This window comes from Euprymna scolopes, chromosome 14 (genome assembly GCF_053919585.1).
Source record: "Euprymna scolopes isolate OS-2025 chromosome 14, ASM5391958v1, whole genome shotgun sequence".
In the NCBI taxonomy this organism is placed as follows: Eukaryota; Metazoa; Mollusca; class Cephalopoda; order Sepiida; family Sepiolidae; genus Euprymna; species Euprymna scolopes.
Window position 1 is genome coordinate 82321948 of NC_136495.1, and position 27500 is coordinate 82349447.

The 27500-nt window shown below is 29.6% G+C and overlaps 1 protein-coding gene across 2 annotated transcripts in view; it reads right to left on the reverse strand.

Annotated features, from left to right (window-relative positions):
- LOC145293137 (beta-arrestin-1-like) overlaps nt 1-27500 on the reverse strand; it is a 252833-nt gene that overhangs the window by 46776 nt on the left and 178557 nt on the right. For both annotated transcript variants that reach the window (XM_080139545.1, XM_080139546.1), the window contains one exon: nt 11503-11563. In XM_080139545.1, coding sequence (XP_079995671.1) covers nt 11503-11563 — 61 coding nt within the window. The remainder of the gene's footprint in view (nt 1-11502; nt 11564-27500) is intronic.

The following is a 27500-nucleotide window of genomic DNA, read 5'->3' on the forward strand; positions in this document are numbered from 1 at the left end:
ATTGCAAAATGTTGTACCCAAAACAGAACCCATGGCAACACCATCTTTTTGTACATAGAAGTATTAAAAGATATTAATAAAAATGTGCAACCTATAGACCCAAGTAAAAAAAATAAAATCAGTCATTTACTACAATAAATTTAAAACCTCTAACTCTTTCTTCTCAACTGAGTTGCTTGATAGGACTAACTTATGAATTCAAATGCCCTTTGAGAAACTGTGTCTCCGACAGTAAAGGTGAAAACATACACATAGGTTTGACTGCTACAACATTGTTGAGGAGATTAACTATGCATCACTCCAAAAACAGTACTACATTTAACCACCTGACTAATCAACATTGCTCTACCTTGTCCTAATTTAGCAAGATTTTAGTTGACAACACATCTATACTTGAACAGACCAATAATAAACGAAAACTTGACATACTAGAAACATTACTAATAAAAACTAAAAACAATTACTATCAATAAAATAAACTTTAACGATAGTAGGTATTAATTTGCAAAATGTGACACAAGGTCATTTTTAATGTGGGGGTAAAACCAGCTCCCCAAAAAGGTAGGAAAAAAAAATTGCCTTATTGCAGAAGGGTTCTCCCTCCATTGACTAAGGACAAATTAACTTGAGTGTAGCATCAGAACAGATACTACACTCTAATCCTGGCCTGTGAGTAGTAACATCCTGAAATGTTTGTAAAGTTATTAAAATAATTAACCCATGAAATAAATATATGTTATCAAAAATATATATATATGAATTGTTCAAAGCTAGTTAGATTAATCTATCCCTGATGATAAATCCAGATGGATTGGAAAGTACTCTGACTCACAAATATGGCAATTACATCAGCCAATTTCTGCCAGCAGTGAAGAATATTATTTGAAAGTTGGAAAGAATCAAAAACAGAATTAATAGGCAAAAACATCTATTTTATTTAATGAAATATGCTTAAGAGAAAATAATGCTGACTATATATATATATGATACGTGTGTGTATGTATTATGTATATATTGGTGGAACTCAATAGGAAATAAAGAAAAAGTTTGGTAAACATAAGAGATATAAAAAATAATTCCCTAACTGCATTATTCTCTCATTCATTAGAAGATTATTCATTTACTTTTAAACATAAATTAAATTCATCTTCTATAAATATAAAAGCGAAAATGTATGTTTGTATGTGTGTTCGCTTTTTCTGTATGTCTACAAAAGGCTTTTTTCAGAGAAGCGGTCGCTCGCCTAACAACTTTTTAAAACTTTTTATATCACATATAAATCGTAATATCTCACAGTTAATAACGAAGCTCGCCTGTCTATTTAATTTGCTCGACTTTGGGAAGATAAATATTCAACATTTGTCGCTCGCCGCATGTGGGTTAGTCTTTTTCCTATAACATCTTGGGAAGCGTTTCCGCAGTAAATGAAATACTATCCCACAGTCAAACCTGACCTCATTAACTCATTAAAACAGGCACCTGCCAAATCGAAGTAATTAAATAAATTCAAACATGTTTCCGTTAGCATGTCGCGGTGGGGCAATGGTTAACGTCGCACTTTTTTTTTTCACACTTTAATTTACAACTTTGCCTCAAGGGTTCGGGTTCGATCCTCATACTTACCTACCAAAATATTTTTTAACCCCCCCCACCCCCCACCGAAGTTTCCACACACACCTCTAAACACCCGGGAAACGCCGGGTACCCCTCGTTAGTTTTAAATAAATCTTGGTGACGACTTCTTGAATCATCACAAAGGTAATTAAACATAACGGCTTCTACAATTTAACTCCTTTAACCAGTAAATATTTTACACCACATTCCCAACAAAACTTTGTATATAACAAAAAATAAACGCTCATTCCATAAATGCATCACACATTTTAAATTCTAACAATAGTTTCGTTTGGAAAAATCTTTTCAAATCACAAACACCATAAATTTACAAATATTGTAATTCTGTTATTTCTTTAAATTGATCATCTTGAAATAAAAAGGAAACATTGATGAACATATAATTTTGTTTTTTCCTCTTTTTTTTTTTGTTTTTTATATGAGATAGAGAGAGATGAAGAGAAAATAGTCAACCACAGGAAGCCGTTTTAACGTGAACAGCTAATGTATTTATGCCAACATTGTTTTTTCCTAATTAGTCAGGATGATATTGATTAAAGCAGCAAAAACGGGTTCCTCCCAATTTAACATTGTTATAAAATTTTTTTTTTTTTTTTTTTTTTTTTTTTTTTTTTTTTTAATTTTGAGTATTAAATATTTCTACACTGTGAAAACTGGATGTTGGTGAATACCAAACACTAAATTTCTACTTGCACCAATTCTTTTTGAGTAATTAGGAATCACTTAAAAAAAACAAAAAAAACAATGATCGTTTTTATTTTTTAATTTTATTCTTTTAATAACATTTTGAGGTATTTTTGATGCAAATTGGAGAATTCCAGGGGTCGAGTAGCAATCGTCAATACAAAGTATACAACATGAAAACAGAACTTAAGCAATGAGATGAAAATAATTGTTTTATAATTTAACTTTAATTTTTTTTTTGCAACAAAAAAGTTAGGCACGTGTCCAGGACTGGTGCCACAATTAACATCACCAATTTTCAGAAACTCGCTCCTTGAACTAAGATATTTACATTTATACAAAAAATGTTTAAAAATGAGGATTTTCCAGATCTTTCAAATTAACTACTCAAATTTTAGTGCAACTTAGAAATGTAGTTTTTTTTTGTGTCAGTAATCATCATTCACTAATTTTATCGGCATGAAAAAAAATCAAACTACCCTAATGTTCACATACTTGGTGTGTCAGTTATTCATCATCCAATTTTAGTTTGAGATTATTATAAATTCTGCAGAGGTTAGAAAAGTGCATTTCATTTTTGTAGAACTGAAAACCATTTTTCCCCCATTTTCTTCACTATTTTATTTCATTATTTTATTTAAGTTAATGTTGTAAAGTAGATTTTAATTAGAAAATCATCCACATACGAGTAATCAAGTCTGGAGTAGAGATTTTTTAACTACTTTTTTTTGAGGGGGAGGGGGATTAAAAAATGGTTAATCTCTGTTCCTATTTATTTGCCGCCCCATGAGGACAAAGTTAGACACAAGGTCAGTCTTTTATGTGAGAAAATCCAGCTCCACAAGACAGGCACTCTGGATTGGAACAAAACTAAAAATTCCCTCAGTCTAGAAGGACTTCTTCAATGACCAATGGATAGAATAGATTAAGTGTAAGCACAGCATTGGGACTGATACTATATTTTGTCCCTAGCAAAAAAAACAACAAACTATTGAACAAATTTTTTAGTTGAAATATGAAGATATTATTTTCGTCTTTAAACTAAAAGCGTACAACAGATTTTACTTTGAAGTTTCGTTTTTTTTTTTGTTTTTTTTTATAAATATTTTAAAGAAATATTGGATAAATTTAATCCACTAAGAATTGAAAAGGATAAATTTCCAGAGCTAAATCTTATAGCTAAAAGCCATTATTATACATAAAAAATTCTGTTACAAAGGTTTTACAAGGCACCAGATGGCCGACTGGGCTCTTTGTACTACTGAAACCTGTGTGGAATTTTTATATTAATCAATTTGAGTCTAGGATATGACATTAGTCAAATGTCAATCATTCTCTCTATAGTCTCACAAACACAACTAGTAAAGCGATTGGCTGATAGTTTTAAACTGCCATGGTTTGAATTTGTGTTTCATTTCCATAGGTCAGACATTATTGTTGAGATATATTATTTATTTCTGAAAAATAATTTTAGGAGATGTTTCAAAGACTCGTGAATATTGTTGGCTCCCATTGTTGTGTTATGGGTTTTGACCATTGATCGTTTTGTTAAGTCAGAGTTATTTTCTTTGGACAAGGACAACTATTTTCAGTATATGAGGAAGCATTTTGTCATTTCATTCTACTCACATGATGGCAAATACAGAACAAAACTAGTTCACTTATTGGCGCAGTTATCAAAGCACATCCAGCTTTGAGCACAGAGAAAAAAAAACCCCAAACATTTTGTATCTTTCTAATAGATAAAATCAGCTCTCGATTTTGTTCAAAGATCTCAATAACTTTGTCGTACGTATTTCTCTGTGTGAGACTGCAACACAAATACAACTGACAGTGTGTGCTATGGCACATGTTTACATTCTCTATTGCAATGGCAATAATTGTAATCTTTGGTTATATTCTCTTAACCTCTTTACATTCGTCCATGATAAACTGTTAATTAATTGAATATTTCAAGTAAAGTTTATCCTTCTAGTTTTCTCTCCAGACACACGAGCATGTTATCATTCCATGAACAGGTGACAAGGAAACATAACCAAAACATATGGGCAACTAACACAATAAAACCGTGGAAGCAGTTATCTTTATAGTTTTTATTTTGTCAAAAATTGGTGATATTTTTCAATTGAAATGTGTTCTTCAATCTTTCTTTTCTGCTTGTGAGTTTCGATTTTGGATAATTTAAGAGAAACATGAAAGATGCATATCTTGTCACAAATTTTGAAGCTCAAATTAAAAGAATGAAGGAAACGGAGTTTAAAGGTTATATAGAGAACACATTGTGATTTCTCGTTTTTTTTTTATTAGTTTCTGAAACTATTACAAGATTACGTTGGGATAATTGCGAAAGGGCAGGATTATAATTTAGATCATAATAAGATATAGGCCAGAGGTATTAATAAACATTGCATTTGGAATAGAATTGTAACAATGGTATTATTTTGATAATTGCAAGGTTTAGATTAAAATTGTAAGCATCTTTATTTTGAGATATGCCGACTGAGCAATGTATTAATTGCAGTCATGGCAATGATTGAGAGAGAATTAATAATCAAAGTGAACGGACATTCCACTTTTTTTTTCCCCCATTGAGATGAAGATCACTATAAGGCAGTCATGTGATCAGGGGATGTTGACATTTATGTTAAAAAAACAAAACAAAACAAAAACTTTACTTTCAATTTTTTTCTGCTGCAACAGCTTTTGCAGTTGGGAACCAGTAAAGAATAATGGATAACGTTACACCACAATTCATGTTCTCTAATAGTTTCGATATCATTGTGCCATTGTTGGTTAATTGCTCATCCTGTTGTGACAACATGCAAAATTTTGTTGATATCAAATTCACCAAAAGGCTTCTTTTTTTTAAGTAATAGAAAGAAAAAAACTAACACTAGATTTTTAGTGTGAAAATGATGTATACACCACCAAAACAATGAGACAGAATAAATCTATGATCATCAATTCCCAATGGATCTTTACCAATTACCCAGGATACCATATCCAAAAGAATTGGAATTTACCTTCAATGTGGATTTCTTCAACCAATTTGGAATCTAACATTTTTTATTCAAGGATTATTAGTTCATTCAGATACCAAAATCTCATATCCTTTCTTTGTTTCAACCCTTATTTTCTTTCTCTATGTCCCTTAAAAAGATTTAATCTTGACAATATATTTCTATGTAAGTGCTGAATAGCAAAATTATTTCAAACCAGATTTAATATTTTGCTAACGACTTTTCTGAGGAGATGAGCTTACATCGAAAATTCATGGGTTAAGGAAAGTACTTTGAATTGTTCAAATAATAAATTTTTGTTTTGAAAAATTATATTTTTCTGAATGAAATTTAAATATAAAAAATATAAATTTTATTTTGCTCTATCTAGCATATTGAGCTATTCCTTTTGGGCTGGGATTGTCTTATATAAAAATATTACCGCTCAAAAATATTTTGTAAGACTTGATACCACAGGATTCAATAATCTGGGATCCTATTCACCTCAGTATTCTGATATCTATCTATCTATCTATCTATCTACACACACACACACGAGGCGCATTCCAAAAGTAATGCTGCATATGTTTTTTTTTTATTTTTCCAAATGGATCAGAGGGGATTGCAAATACCATTGTTATGATGAATGAACTTATACATACATGATTTGAAAGTTTCATCTCTCTGTTGCAGATATTAATGGTGTGAGACTAGAAATAAACCCCTTTCATATATGCGAGTCAGAAGCACAGAGGAGTCATTGAAATCTGGGAATAGCCCATTTTTCAATCAGATTGATCGATTGCCTTCTCTAGTGGGGGATCCACTGCAGTGGAATGGAAGGGAGTTTTACATGCCTCCTTGCAGTCACAGTCTACAATACATTGTAGTCTATATTGCACTGTAGAGAACCTACTGTTGATTTAAAAAAAAAAATTATATAATGGCTTAAATTTTAAAATGCAAAAGTCAAGTATCATGGTTCAATTGCGCTTTAAACAGAAATATTCATTTCAAACATGCCCCTGCCTTATCAAAGAACCTACTATTGCTTGTGAAGTGATAAAACTTCTCAAATGCACTTGTGATGTTAAGCTGTATAAGGCTAACTTTGGTCAAAATCGAAATATTTCTTCTTTCATCAGATTTTTTATTATTAATTTCCGATACTTAGCGGAAGCATTCCGACACAAAAAGAATAAAAATTGGCCCAACACATTTTGGAGTTCATAGGAACGAACAAACGAACTTACATACACACAAAGTATCTTTTATATACAATTAGATAGAAATACGTCTTCATCTCCTATAAATATTCTCATTGTATTCAAAACGATATTCTCATTCGATAAATATAATCCCACCAATACACCAGTTACCATTAGATCACCAAAGTTAAGCAACGTTGAGCCTGGTCTACTGACTAAAATTAGTGATCATTTTCTTATACAAAATGCTGCATGTGCTCTCTCTTATCTTGTCATGGTTTCTAGTTGTTTTGGATTTCTCCTTGCCACTGAAATTAAGAAGACCCGACACAAGAAAGGAATGCTTGGAGATTGCACAACCTTTGTTTCACAATTATACATGCAAGCACATCACAGGGAGTATCTATTATTTCTCAAGACTGATGATATAATTAAGTAAACTTGATTTTAGCCCTGAAACTACAATTATAGGAAAGTAACCTACCATTTCATATGCTAAACTATCTTGCTAAGAAATTATCCTAAATCCTCATAGGTGTTTCCAGAAATTCATTATTTTTATAGCTGTTCAATTATTATTACATTTTATCCGAGCAATCTGACTTTCACATCACTTCCAAAGAGAAAGTAATTACACATATTACTCACTTCTAATTTTCTACTTTAATCGCTACCAAACTCACTGGGTCCTTTGTTTTATAGAAGTGAAATTTTGTTACCACACTGTTACATTCCAGATTCAGAGAATTCAATTCTGTAATTCTGACTGCTGGAAACTTATACATTTTGGGTAACAGGATTAAATTTTAATGAACACATAGATGCAGGCCTTTTTTTTGTCAGATCACAGGCATGACATTGATCATTTCCATTTCTAATTTTATTGCTTATTTTCCATGATATATTTTCTTATATACTTTTTTTCAAATAAACAATTGTTATGATGTGTGGAAATTCATGCTTTCATAGCAAAATAAACAGCAAAATATTTCTTTGAAAATATTTGATGTATTTGATGTTACACCGTTAAAAAACAATGAGACAATCATTTTGATAAATAAAAAAAATATTATGACTGAACATAAATGTTTACAAAGAAAAGACATTTCTAAATATAAACAATTATTTGCTTTTATTTACTATATGTGGGGAATCCTGCTATTCAAACAAATTAAACATTGCCTTGGTCAAGAAGGATTTCTTCTTATGCAAATAAATATAAAATATCTTTGAAATTATTGTTTTGGATATGTTTTATAAAGTTATTTAAATTTCTATTAGTTTCCACAATTTCTTTTATATATATATATATATATATATATATATATATATATATATATATATATATTTAAATAACTAAATAGGTCAAAACAGGAAGACATTAAGTTACCATGGTTGAAAATCATGCTCTACAAACAAAATAAACAATGGACTTTGTAAATTAATTATTTGGAGCACATGAACATGAATTTTTATTATCGAAATTTCAAGATTGAATAACTTATTCAAAAATTATATTAAAAATCAACACAATGATTACAAGCGGTTAAATTAATGTTCGATTTTCATGTCGAATAACCTGAAGTCTCATTAGTAAATTGTGATGTGCCACTCGTATAGAAATGGACAAATTATTGCACAAAAAACTTTGCTTTATTCGTTTTTCTTAATGACATTTTCAAATTTGATCTAAAGTTTGTTTCGTTTTTGTAAAACAAACACATACTCCATTTCCGGGATAAGGGTGCAGAGATTTCTGTGTAGCTGACTTACCATATTATTATAATCATCTATGCTGTATCTCTCTTTCTCTATCTGGTTCCCCCCTCCCTCTCTCCTACCTTCTTTCATCTTATCAGGTTTAAACTTATAGAAAAACGTCTCATCTCGTCGTTCTGACTCGTCATATTTTTATAATAGTCCCTACGCTAGGTACAGGCAAAAATGGATGATAAAGATAGTTTTGAAAGCCGATTTATCATAATTATTTGGTACTTTTTTATTTTTCATTGTATTTGAATAATTAAGGACTAAACTTAATTTCAAAAAGTGGAAATTTGGTAAATTGGATTACTTAAGAGGATGACTTGTTAAGAACTTGTGCATGTTAGACTTGAAGATGACAAAATTGTAGTCGGCTGGAAAGCAGGCAAATGGAAGAGAGTTCCACAGGAATGCAGTTCTAAGAAAGAAGCTTTGTTCATGGAATCTATGTTTAGGTTTAGGCACAGATAAAAAGTGGGGGAAATTATTGATAATGGTTTCAGCTAGACAAGTGTTTTTCGTGAAAGTTTGGGAGGGGGAGGGCATAGATTTAAGCTCAGACGAGCACCTGTCACGAAAATAACGATAAAGCAGAAACAGGCTCACAACATCTCTTCTGTGGGAAAGAGACTGCAGGGAAGAGACCCCCCCCCACTAGGCTACAAAGTCTATTTTGAACTTTGCCAAGGCAGGATAAGGTCTTTCTAACAGCTCCTAACCAGATGTGGCAACAGTACTCCATCCTTGGACGTATCTGGCTCTTATCTAGGTAGAGAATTGCATCAGCAGTGAGATATCTCCTGGAGTGGTAGAATGATCCCACCATTTTTTCCAGCAACCTTAGCAACGGATTTGATGTATGTGTTCAATTTCAAATCAGGAGTAAAGGCAAGCCCAGAAGTTTGTCAAAACATGGAGCCTCCCCAAGATGAGAGCCATTCATTTCAATTGATGCCAGATGGGGATCAGAGCGTTGACGATGTAAAGATAGAAGCTTGGTTTTAGATGCATTAAATGTAACCAGCTACCTCTTTCCCCATTGCACCACATACTCAAGATCAGAGGAGAGAGAATCAGAACTTGATCATTTATGGTCTTTGATATTTTGCCATAGATGGTAGTATCATCAGCATAAATATCTATGAATGATCTTAGGATGTGATTTGGAAGATCATTGATGTAGATCAGGAAGAGAGTTGGGCCTACAATGGACCCCTGAGGGATTCCAGCATTAATACTGTGAGTTTCTGATTTCTACCCATCAACCACTACTCTTATGAACCTATCAGAGAGAGAAATGATTTAATAATTGAGAAAACATTTTCAGCTATACCATAGCTGAAAATCTTGTGAAGTAGGCCTGTATGCCATATCCTATCAAAAGCCTTTGATATGTCAAGAGCAATAGCCTTAGACAGGAAGCCTCCATCAAGAGATTCGCTAATCCTATGAGATATAATCGTTAGCACATCCGCTGTAGATCTAACAGAATGGAAATCATATTGCATGTCACTAAGAAGGTTATTTTTGCTGAGGTGGTTAACTACTTCTCTATTTAACACAGATTCCAGCAACTTAATCATGAGTCACAGGAGACTTATTAGTTTGTACTGAGATAAAGATGACTGATCACCTTAATTCTTAAATACAGGGCATACTGATGAAGTATTCCAGGGAAGCAATTCTCCTTATGACAACGCTTAAACAGCTTTGTAAGTATGGGAGCTAGTTCTGGTTGAAGCTTTTTCAGCACTATAATTGGAATGCCATCAGGGCTAGTTACTTTACTGGAATCAAGATTTTTGATTAGCTTGGCAACATCATGCACAGATATTTGTATGTCAAATAGCGTGTTTTCTGATACAGGAGGAAATATGGGGGGGGGGGTTGACGGCTTTGGTCACATAAGGTAGAATTAGTTGAAGTTTTTAGCAAAGTGGTTGGCTTTGTCTGATGCTGACGAGATTACCTCAGGTCCATTGATGATGGTTGGGATAGAGCACATGCTCCTATTAAGGACCCTGTTTGTTATTTGCCAAAACTGGTGGGAACCAAGCTGCTGCTCAGCTACTTTGGACTAACAGGCTGAGCATACAACTCTCTCGCATTTTTTCTTACTCTTTTACAATGATTGCGGGCAGTCCTGAAAGCAGTTTCCTGTTTTTCCTTTGAGCCTCTTTCCATAAAGGCAATATTATATTTTAAAAAATTTCTTCTCTGTATAATATCTTTATTGCCCCGATGAGAAGTGTTGGACTCCGAAATGCCATGTCCTGAAGAGGTTTCCCCATCCCTAAATATTGTATTCCCTTTTGAACTGATAGCATAATAAAATTTAATTATAATTTTTTTTATCCCTTTGTTATCTTATTCTATAAATCTGGTTGAGTGTATATGTGAGTATATTCATCATACAAGTGAATGTTAAACGTAACAAATGATATACATGAAAAGTAATAATAATATGTTTGTTGAATAGGTGTGTTAGAAACTGGTATATGGATCTGCAGAATAGATTTCCACATAGGGGTCAAGGAGTTGGAGTCAATGTCAGCATCCTAGGAATTCTACGAGTCGGAGTCAAACTTTTACCATCCGACTCCGCAACCCTGCTAGTTAACCCAGAAGAATTACTAAATGCATAAAAATATCAATGAATATCAACTCATAATTCTATTATGGATTTTCGAGTCATTAAAAGTTCCTTCATACCTGAACTTATATCGTCTAATGTAAAAAAAATTCTTGTTTAGCCGCCCAATTAAATAATCGAATTCTACTCAATTTCCACCACTACTGATCATCATTACAGTGTTGCCTTACAACCCAGCTGACACTCATTAACCCTTATCCTTGATTGGACTTTGACTCTTGTAAAAAAAAAAAAAAATACTTTGGAAGCATTCTTTCATTTAAGCAAACGTTAAATAGAATTCTAATGCTTTATATTTTTTTTCAATTTTCTTCATCTTTTTTAGTTTCAAACTCAAGATTAATAAATATCCTGGATGTATCAAGATTAATAAATATCCTGGATGTATCAAGATTAATAAATATCCTGGATGTATCAAGATTAATAAATATCCTGGATGTATCAAGATTAATGAATATCTTGTATGTATCAAGAGTATTTTCGATTCTTCCTTGAATCCTCTTTGGGTGACAAAAACAATGAATGAAAAGTTGGAAAAAGAAAACAAAAACAAGCTTACCAACAGGATCAATATGGCTGAGATGATCGATAAAATCTCTCTTGCCAAGGTAAGCAGTGATCTGAAAAAGGAACAAAAAAAAAAAAATGAAGTGAATGTGGCAGTCGGGTTAGGGTTAGGAATGTGGCAGTTTTCAAAATTATTTAAAAGTGACAACAAATATATTTGCGGATATTTCACTGGAAATGTTTTTAACCGATTCCAACCATCTTCCTATGCCTTTCCTGGTAATCTGTTAGCTTGCAACAATTTCAAACTGATGATTATTTAAAAATATAACCCAGTGGAATAAAGTCTTGTTCATGGAATATTCCAGAATCAATTTTGCCTTGAGCTTCAGAGTTCAATCCTCAATAACAGACCCACCCTCCAAAAATGAATTAACCAATATGTCATACAAACAGAGAACAAGCATCTGATGAATAGAGATTACAATGATCAAAACATTTTGGTTTGGTAGTTGATGGTGAGGGGAGGCTGCATATCGTTGTTGGAGTGGGGAAAGAGGAGTGCGTTTTGGAAAAGGTCTATTGTTTTATTTGCTTTAAGAAATTTCCAGATGTCAAATGGTAGGTGTCTATTATAATAAAGTCGTATTCCTTTCTGTTTGTTTATTTGTTCAAAATTTAATTAATATGTACAGTTTTTTACAAAAAATATTTTAATAGGCACATTGTTTTACAAATAAATTTTCATAGTAAAAAAAAGAATAATATAGACTTGTTCCGGCCCGATTTCTATAGAAACAATTTATAAAATAAAAATATGCATTCAGCGAGTTTGCATATTAAATTAAAATATACATATACACATTGCATATATATATATATATATATATATATATATATATATATATATTGAAAATAATGGAAATAGTATTCGACAAAATAGAGAAATAACAAGGAACGAACCGAGTAATGTGTTCATCAATTCGTCTTCATTTCGAAGGACTTTCAGAGGAAGTCTCAAAATGAAGTGAAAACGTTGATGAACAGTTAACTCGGTTTGTTCCTTTTTATTTCTCTCTCTCTCTCTCTCTCTCTATATATATATATATATATATAAGACATAAGATATAGAAATATATATATATATATATATATATTATATAAATATATTATGCACATGATTTCTATATATATACTATACATTAAAAGTAATATGCGTTCAGCGAGTTTGTATATTACATAAAATATATACATAGATATAGCATGCATAAACACATACATATAATATACGTTTATATATATATATATGTGTGTGTGTATATATATATATATATATACATGTGTATATATATATATATATATATATATATATATACATGTGTGTATATATATATATATATACATGTGTGTATATATATATATATATATATACATGTGTATATATATATATATATATATACATGTGTATATATATATATATATACATGTGTATATATATATATATATACATGTGTATATATATATATATATATATATATACATGTGTATATATATATATACATGTGTATATATATATATACATGTGTATATATATATATATATATACATGTGTATATATATATATACATGTGTATATATATATATATATACATGTGTATATATATATATATACATGTGTATATATATATATACATGTGTATATATATATATACATGTGTATATATATATATATATATACATGTGTATATATATATATATATATATATATACATGTGTATATATATATATATATATACATGTGTATATATATATATATATATATATATATATACATATATACATGTGTATATATATATATATATATATATATATATATTGATGAAAATAATGAAAATAGTATTCCGACAAAATAGAGAAATAAAAAGGAACAAACCGTATTATGTGTTCATCAACGTTTCGTCTTTATTTCGAGACTTCCTCTGGATGAATGAGATTAAGAAACAAAATATCCCAGTACAAAATATTTGAAAATGTTTCACATGCAAAGTGTGACGCAGTTCTATTTCAGAAAAACGGAAAAAGACGTTGGAAATTCAAAAAGGAGGGCGGAGACTGGCGCTGTTAAAGAGAGGGAAATTTTAGTGACCTTATATAGTCGTTAATATAATTTTAAAAAATATATGAACGCAGTTAATATTCTTACTGGAAAAAAGATATATCTGTTGAAATTCAAATATAGGTTTGTAACAGAAATGAAATGAGTGTTTTTGTTATGTAATTTATTGATCGAGATTATATATATTAATTATTAAAGGGGGCGCTTGATTGGTGTGAGAAGGTTAACCTGTGTCTACAGTTAAATAATATTCTTTACATATAAGTTTACTTATTATTTCTATAGAAACAATTTATAAAATAAAAATATGCATTCAGCGAGTTTGCATATTAAATTAATATATATATATATATATATATATATATAAATATATTGAGAATAATGGACATAGTATTCGACAAAATAGAGAAATAACAAGGAACGAACCGAGTCATGTGTTCATCAACAGTTCGTCTTCATTTCGATGGAGTTTCAGAGGAAGTCTCAAAATGAAGTGAAAACGTTGATGAACAGTTAACTCGGTTTGTTCCTTTTTATCTCTCTCTCTCTCTCTCTCTCTATATATATATATATATATATATTAAAGACATAAGATATAGAAATATATATATATATATATATTATATAAATATATTATGAACATGTGATTTCTATATATATATACTCTATACATTAAAAGTAATATGCGTTCAGCGACTTTGCATATTACATAAAATATATATATATATATATATAGATAAAGCATACATAAACGCATACATATTATATATACATGCGTATACATATATATATTATATACATGTACACATATAAAATATAAATCATATATACGTGTATATATATATATATATAAAATATAAATCATACATACATGTATATATATATCTAAAATATAAATCATACATACATGTATATATATCTAAAATATAAATCATACATACATGTATATATATCTAAAATATAAATCATACATACATGTATATATATCTAAAATATAAATCATACATACATGTATATATATATATATAAAATATAAATCATATACACATGTATATATATATAAAATATAAATCATACATACATGTATATATATATATAAAATATAAATCATACATACATGTATATATATATAATATATATTATATACATGTATATATATAAAATATATATTATATACATGTATATATATATAATATATATTATATACATGTATATATATATAATATATATTATATACATGTATATATATAAAATATATATTATATACATGTATATATATAAAATATATATTATATACATGTATATATATAAAATATATATTATATACATGTATATATATAAAATATATATTATATACATGTATATATATAAAATATATATTATATACATGTATATATATAAAATATATATTATATACATGTATATATATAAAATATATATTATATACATGTATATATATAAAATATATATTATATACATGTGTTACATGATAAGGGCTGTCCCCTTTTCATGTAAGTATAAAAATAGAGAGATTAGTTAAAATGAAAATGAAATAGCAATAGACGAAATTCGAACCTCGTAATTTAGGTTTAGAAATAGATTACGTGTGAGAATTTAAAAATGTAAAACAAACAATTGTTTAGAATATAGATAAAATATTTCAAGAAAAGAATGTGAGCTGTCAAGTTTGTTATGAAATTTTAAATTGAAAGAATGCAGCTTATAAGATAATGTTTTTAACATATTGGAAAAATAGGTTACTGAGTATAGGTTAAAATTCCTTTTGTATAAATAGGAAAAGTTTTGGACACGCATGTCCAGAACACGTGAAAGACGGCACATGTTTAACATGTATGACGTCACGGAAAATAGAAAGTTCTAGTTATAGGGAAAAAACTTGAGAGTAAAAGAAGCTAGTCAGTGAGAAACTGAGAGAGGGTTTGGGAGCGTCTACAAGCGAGACGATCACTTTTAAAATTAATATGCGAAGCTTTGAATTCTTGATGATGGAAATCACGGCCGGTCGTGTGAAGAATAAACTCATCTGTATTCTGGTAGAACGTCGTCTTGTGTTTGTGATTCCTACAAAAAGGTAAATTAAATTGTATTATATATCTGTGTTATAAAATGTCGTTTCATACACATCTCGACTTGTCATATCCATAATGTGAATCAACATCATCATGTCTACACAATGTCCGAACAGTGAATACTGTCTCCTCACTCCAAGAGCTTCTTCCCCTTCTTCTTCCATAAACACAATTAAGGAATGAACATTTAATATATATAGGAATCGTTATAAACGAACAATCTCTCTAGAACTCTTACAACACATCTCTCACTAAGATCCAGCATCACTTATAATAAGACTCTTCTAAGACTGCGCACGTATGTAACACATGTAAATATATATATAAAATATATATAAAATATATATTATATACATGTATATACATATATATATATACATATATATATATATAAAATATATATTATATACATGTATATACATATATATATACATGTATATACATATAAAATATATATTATATACATGTATATACATATATATATATTATATACATGTATATACATATAAAATATATATTATATACATGTATATACATATAAAATATATATTATATACATGTATATATATATATAAAATATATACATATATATATTATATACATATATATTATATACATGTATATTATATACATGTATATTATATACATGTATATTATATACATGTATATTATATACATGTATATAATATACATATATATTATATACATGTATATTATATACATATATATTATATACATATATATTATATACATATATATTATATACATGTATATAATATACATGTATATTATATACATGTATATAATATACATGTATATAATATACATGTATATATATAAAATATATATTATATACATGTATATATATATTAAATATACATATATATTAAATATACATATATATTAAATATACATGTATATAATATACATGTATATATATATTATATATATATATACATATATTATATATTATATACATATATTTTATACATGTATATATATATATTATCGTCCTCGACGGTCGTACTTCTAAACAATATGATATAAATGCGGGAGTGCCTCAGGGGGTCTATCCTGGGACCTCTACTGTTCCTGTTATTCATAAATGACCTCCCCGACAAAATTGCCTCTGAGATAGGTATATATGCTGATGACACCACACTCTATAACAGGCACGGGAGGAAAACAAATGAATACATATCTAAAGAAATGGCAGAAACACTAGAGGATGACCTCCAATCTGTAGTGGAATGGGGACAAAAATGGATGGTTATGTTCAATGCCGCCAAGACTAAACTAGTTTCATTCAATAATTACAAGAAACCTTCTCTACCACCTATAGCAATGGCCAATGACTCTTTATCTAAGAGTACGTCTTTCAAGCTCCTTGGCCTAACGTTCACAGGAAACATGAGTTGGAACAATTACATCGAGGGCATTGCCAGGGCCGCTGCGAGGAAGGTGGGCTCTCTCTACCGTGCTAGAAAACTACTAACACCCGAAAGTATCCTGTAGCTCTATAAGGCAACCATTCGCCCATGTATGGAGTATTGCTGCCATATTTGGGCTGGTGCATCAGCTACTAGTCTCTCGTTCCTTGACAAGGTTCAAAAGAGAGTCGCAAATCTGATAGGCCCTGAACTCGCATCTAAGCTTCAGCCTCTGTCCCATCGACGAAACATTGCACCCCTCTGCCTGTTCTACAAGTATTTTAATGGTGAATGCTCTAACGAACTGCAAGCACTTGTGCCCCCACGACGTGAACACCCTCGACAGATCCGACAGGCTGCAAAATCCCACTCCCACACTGTAGAGATCCCTAGATGTAAAAGATCTTTCTACTCCAGTAGTTTCTTCCCCAGAACCGCTAGACTTTGGAATTCCATTCCAGGTCCCTGCTTCCCCAACTGTACTGACGTGCAGAAGTTCAAGTGCAACGTGAACAGACATCTTGCTGCCCAAATCCCACCATATCTACAATGTATATAAACATTTCTAAGCGATCGTTACCCCCCCCCCCCGGGAGTGTGTGCGAGAAAAGCCTTTGCGAGACATACACAAAATGTTCAAAACATTTTGCCTCCACTATATATATTATATATATAAGATACATGTACATATATATAATAAGATACATGTACATATATATATATAATATATATATGATACATGTACATATATATATATATAATATATATATAAGATACATGTACATATATATATATGATACATGTACATATATATATATGATACATGTACATATATATAATATATATAAGATACATGTACATATATATAATATATATAAGATACATGTACATATATATATAATATATATAAGATACATGTATATATATAATATATATATAAGATACATGTATATATATAATATATATATAAGATACATGTACATATATATATATAAGATACATGTACACATATATATATATATATACATATATATAAGATACATGTACATATATATATATATATATATATATACGATACACGTACACATATACAATATATATATAAGATACATGTACATATATAAGATACATGTACATATATATATATATATAAGATACATGTACACATATATATATAATATATATATATATAAGATACATGTACATATATATATAATATATATATATAAGATACATGTACATATATATATAATATATATATATAAGATACATGTACATATATAATATATATATATAAGATACATGTACATATATATATAATATATATATATAAGATACATGTACATATATATATAATATATATATATATAAGATACATGTACATATATATATAATATATATATATATAAGATACATGTACATATATATATAATATATATATATAAGATACATGTACATATATATATAATATATATATATAAGATACATGTACATATATATATAATATATATATATAAGATACATGTACATATATATATAATATATATATATAAGATACATGTACATATATATATATAATATATATATATAAGATACATGTACATATATATATAATATATATATATAAGATACATGTACATATATATATAATATATATATATAAGATACATGTACATATATAATATATATAAGATACATGTACATATATATATAAGATACATGTACACATATATATAAGATACATGTACACATATATATATAATATATATAAGATACATGTACATATATATATATAAGATACATGTACACACATATATATATATATAAGATATGTGTACACATATATATATAAGATACATGTAAACATATATATATAATATATATATAAGATACATGTACACATATATATATATAATATAAGATACATGTACATATATATATAATATATATAAGATACATGTACATATATGTATATATAATATATATAAGATACATGTACATATATATAATATATATATATAAGATACATGTACATATATATAATATATATATAAGATACATGTACATATATATAATATATATATATAAGATACATGTACATATATATAATATATATATAAGATACATGTACATATATATAATATATATATAAGATACATGTACATATATATAATATATATAAGATACATGTACATATATATATATATAATATATATATAAGATACATGTACATATATATATATATAATATATATATAAGATACATGTACATATATATATATATAATATATATATAAGATACATGTACATATATATATATATAATATATATATAAGATACATGTACATATATATAATATATATATAAGATACATGTACATATATATATATAAAATATATATATAAGATACATGTACATATATATATATATATATAATATATATATATGAGATACATGTACATCTATATATATAAAAATGTAAATGTTGGTTCGTTCAGAGTTAATTGTCTAAAAAACCACTGGACGGATGGCTTCCACGTTTTGGTATAATATGTTTACTATATCCAGGTGTGTTTTTATATATTTCTTTTTAATTATAACATTATACTTAATTTTTCTATGATAAATAGCTGGATTTCTCTGTACCGAGAGGCCATTTTTTTTTATTTAGGGACAATTATTTATTACCGCTTCCTGTCACGTGACCAGTGTTACAATTTAGCGGTTTCCCTGCTAGATCTGGAGATTTCGTTTACAATCTAGCGGGAAATTCTAGAAAATCTGGAGGTATTTGCACCCAGATACTCGCATTAGATTGCTTGAAAATACTTTAAAACATAAAATAAACTCATTTATGTAAGTAAAAAAAAGTAGCATTTATTGCCTTTGGTAACAATTATTTATTGATTATTTGTTTTGTTTTTCACCTTTTTTTCGACTAACCATTCTTTAATCTCACTATAAAATCGATTTTTCCAAGTACATTTTAGGTGGGGGGGGGGACATTACAATCTCCCCGAAGGGGTTTGTATTACTGTACATAGATTCGAAAAAGTTGTCAAAAAACAAATATATAACAAATAAATGTTATCAAAGGCAAGATAAGTTACTTTTCTGCCAATCTGGCTAGCGATTTTCTGGACATTTCTTTCTCCTGACCTCGCGGGTTTTTTTTAAATCTCAGTTGACAACATTGCATCACTAAAAAAACACCACAGGCTTAATGTAAACAGAATGTGTTTACAATATCGGTAAATTTTCAATGGGTTTATTGATAATGTAACCATGTGATTGAACTTTAATTTAAATTAACCACACGAGGTCGCAAAATGAATGCCGACGCTCAAAGTGTATACACATTTTGACTCCTCCCTTTACTTAAAAATTCACCAAAAATCAGGAAATTAACGAATTTTAATGAAAATTGCAGTATTTTTCAAATAATGATCGCAGAATATAATGAACTAATTATTTTTACTTAACTCTTGGTGAAAATGTTTTATTTTGTTTAAACAAAAAATACCTTTACTAAAGTTATGGTTTTCAGAAGTAAATAAAAAACGCAAGAATTTATTTTTGCTTTTTTTAAGGCATCGTAATTTGTAACAATAAAAAATAATTTTTACAGTAACATTACGAAAAAAAAGCCCCTAAAGTCCGTATTAATGTATTCGATATAACTCAAAGAAAAATGAATTATCGGATACTATTCAGGAAATTAAAGATTCAATTAGATTCCTATTTCAGTCACCTAAATTATTTAGGGTGAACCAAACCTAAATATTTTTTTGGGGGGAAATATCCAGATACGCTACTACAGAACACCGACCACTCTAATTTGTTGGGGGGGGGGGGTAAATGTCAGTGCGACGGTGCGTTACTTACGGAAAATTTGAAAATTCGATGTTCCACGTAAAAAAAAACAAAACAGATAAATTACCCCCCCCCCACTCCAACTTGGTGTGCTTTCCTTTTCTTATTTTATTTCTTTTTCAGCTAATTTTAAATTTTCCACCCAAAAAGCGCTATAATGTATTTTTGAAAATTAGAAAATTCTATGTCCTGGAAAAAAAAAATCCCCTCCTCCCAACATAGTTTGCTTGGTGAAGCTCTCGTTTATGCTACAGCGTGCATGCGCGTAGCATAAACGGATGCTGCAAAATGGTGGAAAGAAGTTTGTGGGTTCAGGGGTAAATACCATGTAAACAGTAAATTTGCCCCAAGTTTGACTATCAGATTCGTTGTCAGCGACCTCAATTACCTATAAAAAAACAAATTAGAGTGGTCGGTGTTCTGTAGTAGCATATCTGGATATTTACCTTTTTTTTTTTTTTTTGCTTAAAAAAAATAGCATTAATACAGTAAGTTAGGTAAACTGACTTTTTCGTTTAAAAATGGAATTATTTCCCTTTCGTTATTAACTTTTCAAAAAAAAAAATTTTTTTTTAATAAATATTTTGTGGGGTTTGTATTACTGTACACATAGATTCGAAAAAGTTGTCCAAAAAGAAATATATAACAAATAAATGTTATCAAAGGCAAGATAAGTTATTTTTCTACCAAACTGGATATATTTTTCGTGTTTTTATTCAATGTAACATGTTTATTCAGCTCGAAAACCATACAGTGTTTACCGATGTATTGGAACATTCAAGATGGCGTCTGATTCTCTCTTTAACACGGTAAGTGTGGGAAAAGATGTTATAAATAAAAAACCGGATAAAATACTGTTAAAAACTCGCTCAATATATGTTACCGTGACATAGGTTGACATATATTCGGCGGGTTTTTAATAGTATTTTGTATAGTTTTTTTTATTTATAACACCTTTTTCCATACTTACGGTGTTATAGAGGGTGTGAGACGCCATCTTGAATTTTCGAATACATCGGTAAACACTGTATGTTTTTCGAGCTGAATAAATATGTTACATTGAATAAAAACACAAAAAATATATTCAGTTTGGCAGAAAAGTAACTTATCTTGCCTTTGATAACATTTATTTGTTATATATTTGTTTTTTGACAACTTTTTCGAAACACAGGAATGGCTATGTTTTATCCGGCAGAATGGTGGTTCATAAAAATTGTGGGGTCTGCGTTCGCGCCTGGCCCCCAAATTATGGAAATAAAAAATTTAAAAATGAAAAAAAAAAAAAAAAAAAACGTTTACAAGGGTTTTTGATATAGATGTACATAAGAATACTTTGATAAGCATGTTTCAACTTAAATAGGGATGGTATAATAAAATTGTGGGGGTCTGCGTTCGCACCTGTACCCCATGGAAATATGGCACAAACTTTAATAAAGGCTTTTCATATTTATTCGCGTAAGTATACTTTGATAATTATGTTTCAATTTGAAGAAATATGGTATAATAAAATTATTGTGTGTTCGTTCGCGCCTGACCTCCATAGAATGGAAATATGTACCAAAGTTTAACAAGGTTTTTTTAATAAAGATCCACAAAATATTGTGATAAGTGTTTCAGTGTGAACAGGTATGGTATAATAAATTATGGGTTTTATCTATTTTATTTTTACTTTCATCATATTTTGCTTTGGTTTTGATACCCCCAAAGTCGAAGCTATCTCATTACAACCCTTCCTTTTCATAACCTATCATACTTTCATAAATCAGAGTCCATTTTCTGTAGGCTGTTTTTGAACCCAGTCAACGACGGGTACTTTTGCTAGTATTATATATATATATATATATATATATATATATATATATATATATATATACGATACATGTATATATTATGTATATATTATATCTATATTATATAAAAGTGAACGTGTCTGTGTACATTTCCCTACGCAATAACTCTGTCAATTTTAAGCCTACAGATTCGAGATTTGATATACAGGGTACTGAGATTTTGGAAAATCGATGTGATTGGTGTTCGGACAGAAATTTAGCGATTAAGGAGTCAAAGTTCAACGATTTGACCTTTGAGAACTCTACCAAACTCCTCCTACAATTTTGGGTCTAAACACATGAAATTTTAGATATAGGTTTCTTGGACATGGATCTAACTTAATAACTTGATTTGAGCCCAAAACAATAAATGTTAAAGGGTCAAAGTTTAAAAAAAAAAAATTGACCTCTGCGGTCTCTTCCAAATTACTCAAACAATTTCTGGTCTAAATATTTGAAATTTTGCATAAATGGTATTCAAGGATAGGGCAAGCTTTTTCATCAGTTTGGATCGAAAATTCTTAGTTACCGATATATAAATGTATGTATGTATGTCTGTTTGCATGTCTGCTTTAAACTTTCAATAGAGGCGACAGATTTTACCAAGATCAGTATCGTTTTAAAGTTCGACCTTTCATACGACAAATATCGAAAAATTGGCTAAAAACATTAATATCTTCCCCTTCAACTAGGCACTTTTCTAATGGAGGGGGGGGGTCACTTTTTTTGCCAATATTTTTTAAAGTTATCCTCTCCCTTACATTGTTTAGCCTTAATTTTAAAAAATGTTGCTTCCGGTTTGGCGGTGGTTGTAACAGCATAAACGTTAGGTTTTACCACATTCTTTTCCTCCTTTGCGGTACGGGTTCGAGCCTGCCTTCCTACTACCACTTTTTTTTTTTTTTGCTTAACATACACATCCAAACACCCGGGCAACGCCGGGCTGAAATGCTGGTGTATATATATATATATATATATAAGATACATGTATATATTATGTATATATTATATACATGATATATACATAAGATATATATATATATATATATATACATACTAGCTGTACCCTGCCATGCGTTGCTGTGGCTCAAATTGGCGCGATGGAAAAAGTTCCAAAATGAGAAAAAGCATGTTTCTTATAGGTTTAATTTTCCATTTCGTATGGGTACACAGTTTTTGTTGTTCCATTTTCTTAGCTGATATAGAAATTTTCTGGTTTAGTGACTCTTGAATACGTAACATAAATTGTCGATGTGAAAAAACAGTCAGCATGTAACTGTAAGCCACACAATTGTAAAGATTGTTCTCTGTGCTTTGTTGATGGTTATTGCAAATGACAATAAAATTGGAAAGTGCAATTTCCTAAAGTGTAATGATGTATTCGGTGGAATCATAGGAATGCATGGAATGAAGATATATTCATCTGTAAAAAGTCCTGTTATGATTGTTGTTTCTATGATATTGTTTGTTAATACTTTTACTGCAAGCTATGTGCCTTTGCAAAGCTTGGATTGGTTTATATTTCACAACATGATAATTAGTACACCAAATTTCAGTTGCAATACATGCGGTGGCATTCCTGGCAAATACAGCTGTTGGATAATTAACCACTTTATCTGCTTTCACAACAGTGTTGATGAATTTGTATTTGACTACCTCACTTGGAATTTTACATTGAATAATAGCGTTAAGTTCATGGACATCTTTGTATTGACCTGCAAGAATAGCTCGGTCACTCAGTCAAGTGGAATTCTTATTATTTGAATATCTGCAAAAACCTTTTAAACTAGCTCTTCTTTTGATGTAATAAAATTACAGAAGTTAAAAGTCCAAGAATTTTGCCCTTATCTCTGATCAGCTGGCACTTTTCCGTACCCAATTTCCCACAAGTGATGCAAAAATTTATGTGCGAATCAAGCAGTCTGCAACTGGACATGCATATTTTGAGTTAAGTTTAATGTCTTCAAATGGCACAAAAAAGTAGAGTATTTGAGGCAAGCACTCATTTCATCTGCTGGTGTTGATTGAAGAATAACAGGTAACATTTGTCTGAAATCTCCTGCAAGCAATATTACTGCATTCCCAAATGGTCTGACATTGCCACGCAAATCTTGCAAGGATCGACCAAGAGCCTCAAGTGATTTTTTGCGTACCATTGTGCATTCATCCTAACCAATAACTTTGCATTTCTGCAATATTTTTCCCCATATTAGATGTTTTGGAAATGTCAAACATGAGATTTAAAAAAAATTGAATTTTTCAAAGTAGAATAAATAATTCTTCTACTTGACAGCAACGTCGCAGGTATTTCTCATGCAGCAAGGTCTAAGGCTATGTCATTTTGTTACCGAATGGCTGCCAAAATCAATTTAATTAGAAAGGTTTTACCAGTTACTTCTGGTGCTGTTCAAGGTAGCAGTAATTTCCAAATAACTTCTATTCTCACAGTCAGTAAATTAGGTGACTAAAATAGGATTTATCTATGTTTTGACAATGCCTTATTCACTGTAATTAATTTAGGAGACTAAAATAGAATGAGGGATTAGAGATGGACAGATAGAGAGGAAGATATATAGATAGAAAAGAGAAAGTGAGAGGAAAATAGAGAAAGAGATAGAGAGAGATAAAGGGATTGATAGATAGACAGAAAGAGGGGGAGAGTTAGAAACAGAGAGGGATGAAACAGAGGAAAGGAGAGAGATAGAGGGAGTTAGAGAGAGAAAGGGGCTCAAAGAGAGATGGAGAGGGTGATATAGAGAAGATAGATTGAGAGAGGGATGGATAGAGAGAGATATTAAGAGAGGAAGAGAGAGGGGGCAGAAAAACAGGTGAACTACACTTCACTATTTTTTTCCTCGTTCAGTAGAGAAGAAATCTTTTGAGACTGAGGCAATTTTAATTTTTTATTACTATCCAGACTACCCTTCTTTTTTTTTTTTTCGGGAGCTAGATTTTCCACACATTAGAAACCGACCAGGTTATCTGTACTTTCACCTAACAAATTAATAAAAGAAAAAGATATTGTAAAATTTGAATTTAACAGGAAAATACTATTTTAAAAAATAGCACGATAACATAAGTGCATAAGTGCCACTTTAGGTACTCCTTTGGCGTTGAGTTCCATGGCGACCAGCATAATTTAATGGTCGCTCCCTTAGATCCCCCAGTCAAGGCTAATGCAAGCGCACGTAACATTTATTTTATTTACTGACGTTGGCTTAGTAACTAAACAATTTATTGATAATTTTGTAACCCTTAAACGCATGCCGGAAGATTTAAATTGGTTCATTATTGTTGTAATGAAAAAAAAAAAAGTTTCATTCAACACAAAACCAAAAACACATATTAATGATAAATGATTTATTATTCTATTCATTGAAGTTTACTAATTTTTAAATAAAAAAGTAAAAAAAAAGTTAATAAAAAAATAGTTGCTTATGTGCGCATGTAAAAATGTTTGTAAAAGTGAGAAATTATTTTAACCATTTAAAAAAATTGATATTTTTATTTTTTAGATCAGATCCACATTATAATCACCCCCAACGTCCTCATCTTAAGAACAACTTCCGGAATAAACACCATTTTTGGAGGGGGGGGGGTGAAAAAATATTTGCAAAATTTTACCCATCCGAAAATACTATTTAATAAAAAAAAAAAAAAAAAGGAAGGGCTTAGTGCCCGTTGCACAGAAGTAGATTTATTTATCAATAAAAGTCGTCATTTAAAAAAGAAAATTGTGGAGGTGGACCTAAATGTAAATATTTACCCAAATATTATCCACTCATGTAAATTAAAAATGTCTGTAAAAGTTAGAAATTATCAATACATGGTTTAGTTATTTTTTTTAATCTATAAATATAAAAGCGAAAATGTATGTATATATGTGTTCGCTTTTTCTGTGTGTCTACAAAAGGCTTTTTTCAGAGAAGCGATCGCTCGCTTCACAACTTTTTAAAACTTTTTATATCACATATAAATCGCAATATCTCACAGTTAACAACGAAGCTCGCCTGTCTATTTAATTTGCTCGATTTTGGGAAGATAAATATTCAACATTTGTCGCTCGCCGCATGTGGGTTAGTCTTTTTCCTATAACATCTTGGGGAAAAAAAAAGCGTTCAGCAGTAAATGAAATCCCGCAGTCAAACTTAACCTCATTAACTCATTAACTGCTAAATCGAAGTAATTAAATAAATTCAAATATGTTTCCGTTAGCATGTCGCGGTGGAGCAATGGTTAACGTCGCACGTTTTTTTTTTCACACTTTAATTTACAACTTTGCCTCAAGGGTTTGGGTTCGATCCTCATACTTACTTTTTTTTTACCCCCCCCCCCGGAGTTTCCACACACACACACACACACACCTCCAAACACCCGGGCAACGCCGGGTACCCCTCACTAGTATTCATGAAAAGAGTTAAACCAACGCAAGTAAATACAAATGTTTGTAAAAGTGAGAAATTATTAATATTTAGTAACTTTTTTCTTTTGATATTCATAAAGAGTAAAACTTTTTTCCAATATTCATGAAAAGAGTTTTACGTAAATAAATAAATGTTTGTAAAAGTGACAAATTCAGGTTTAGTTACTTTTTTTATCCACGAAAAGAGTTAAGCCAACGTAAATAAATAAATGTTTGTAAAAGTGACAAATTCAGGTTTAGTTACTTTTTTTATTCATGAAAAGAGTTAAGCCAAGGTAAATAAATAAATG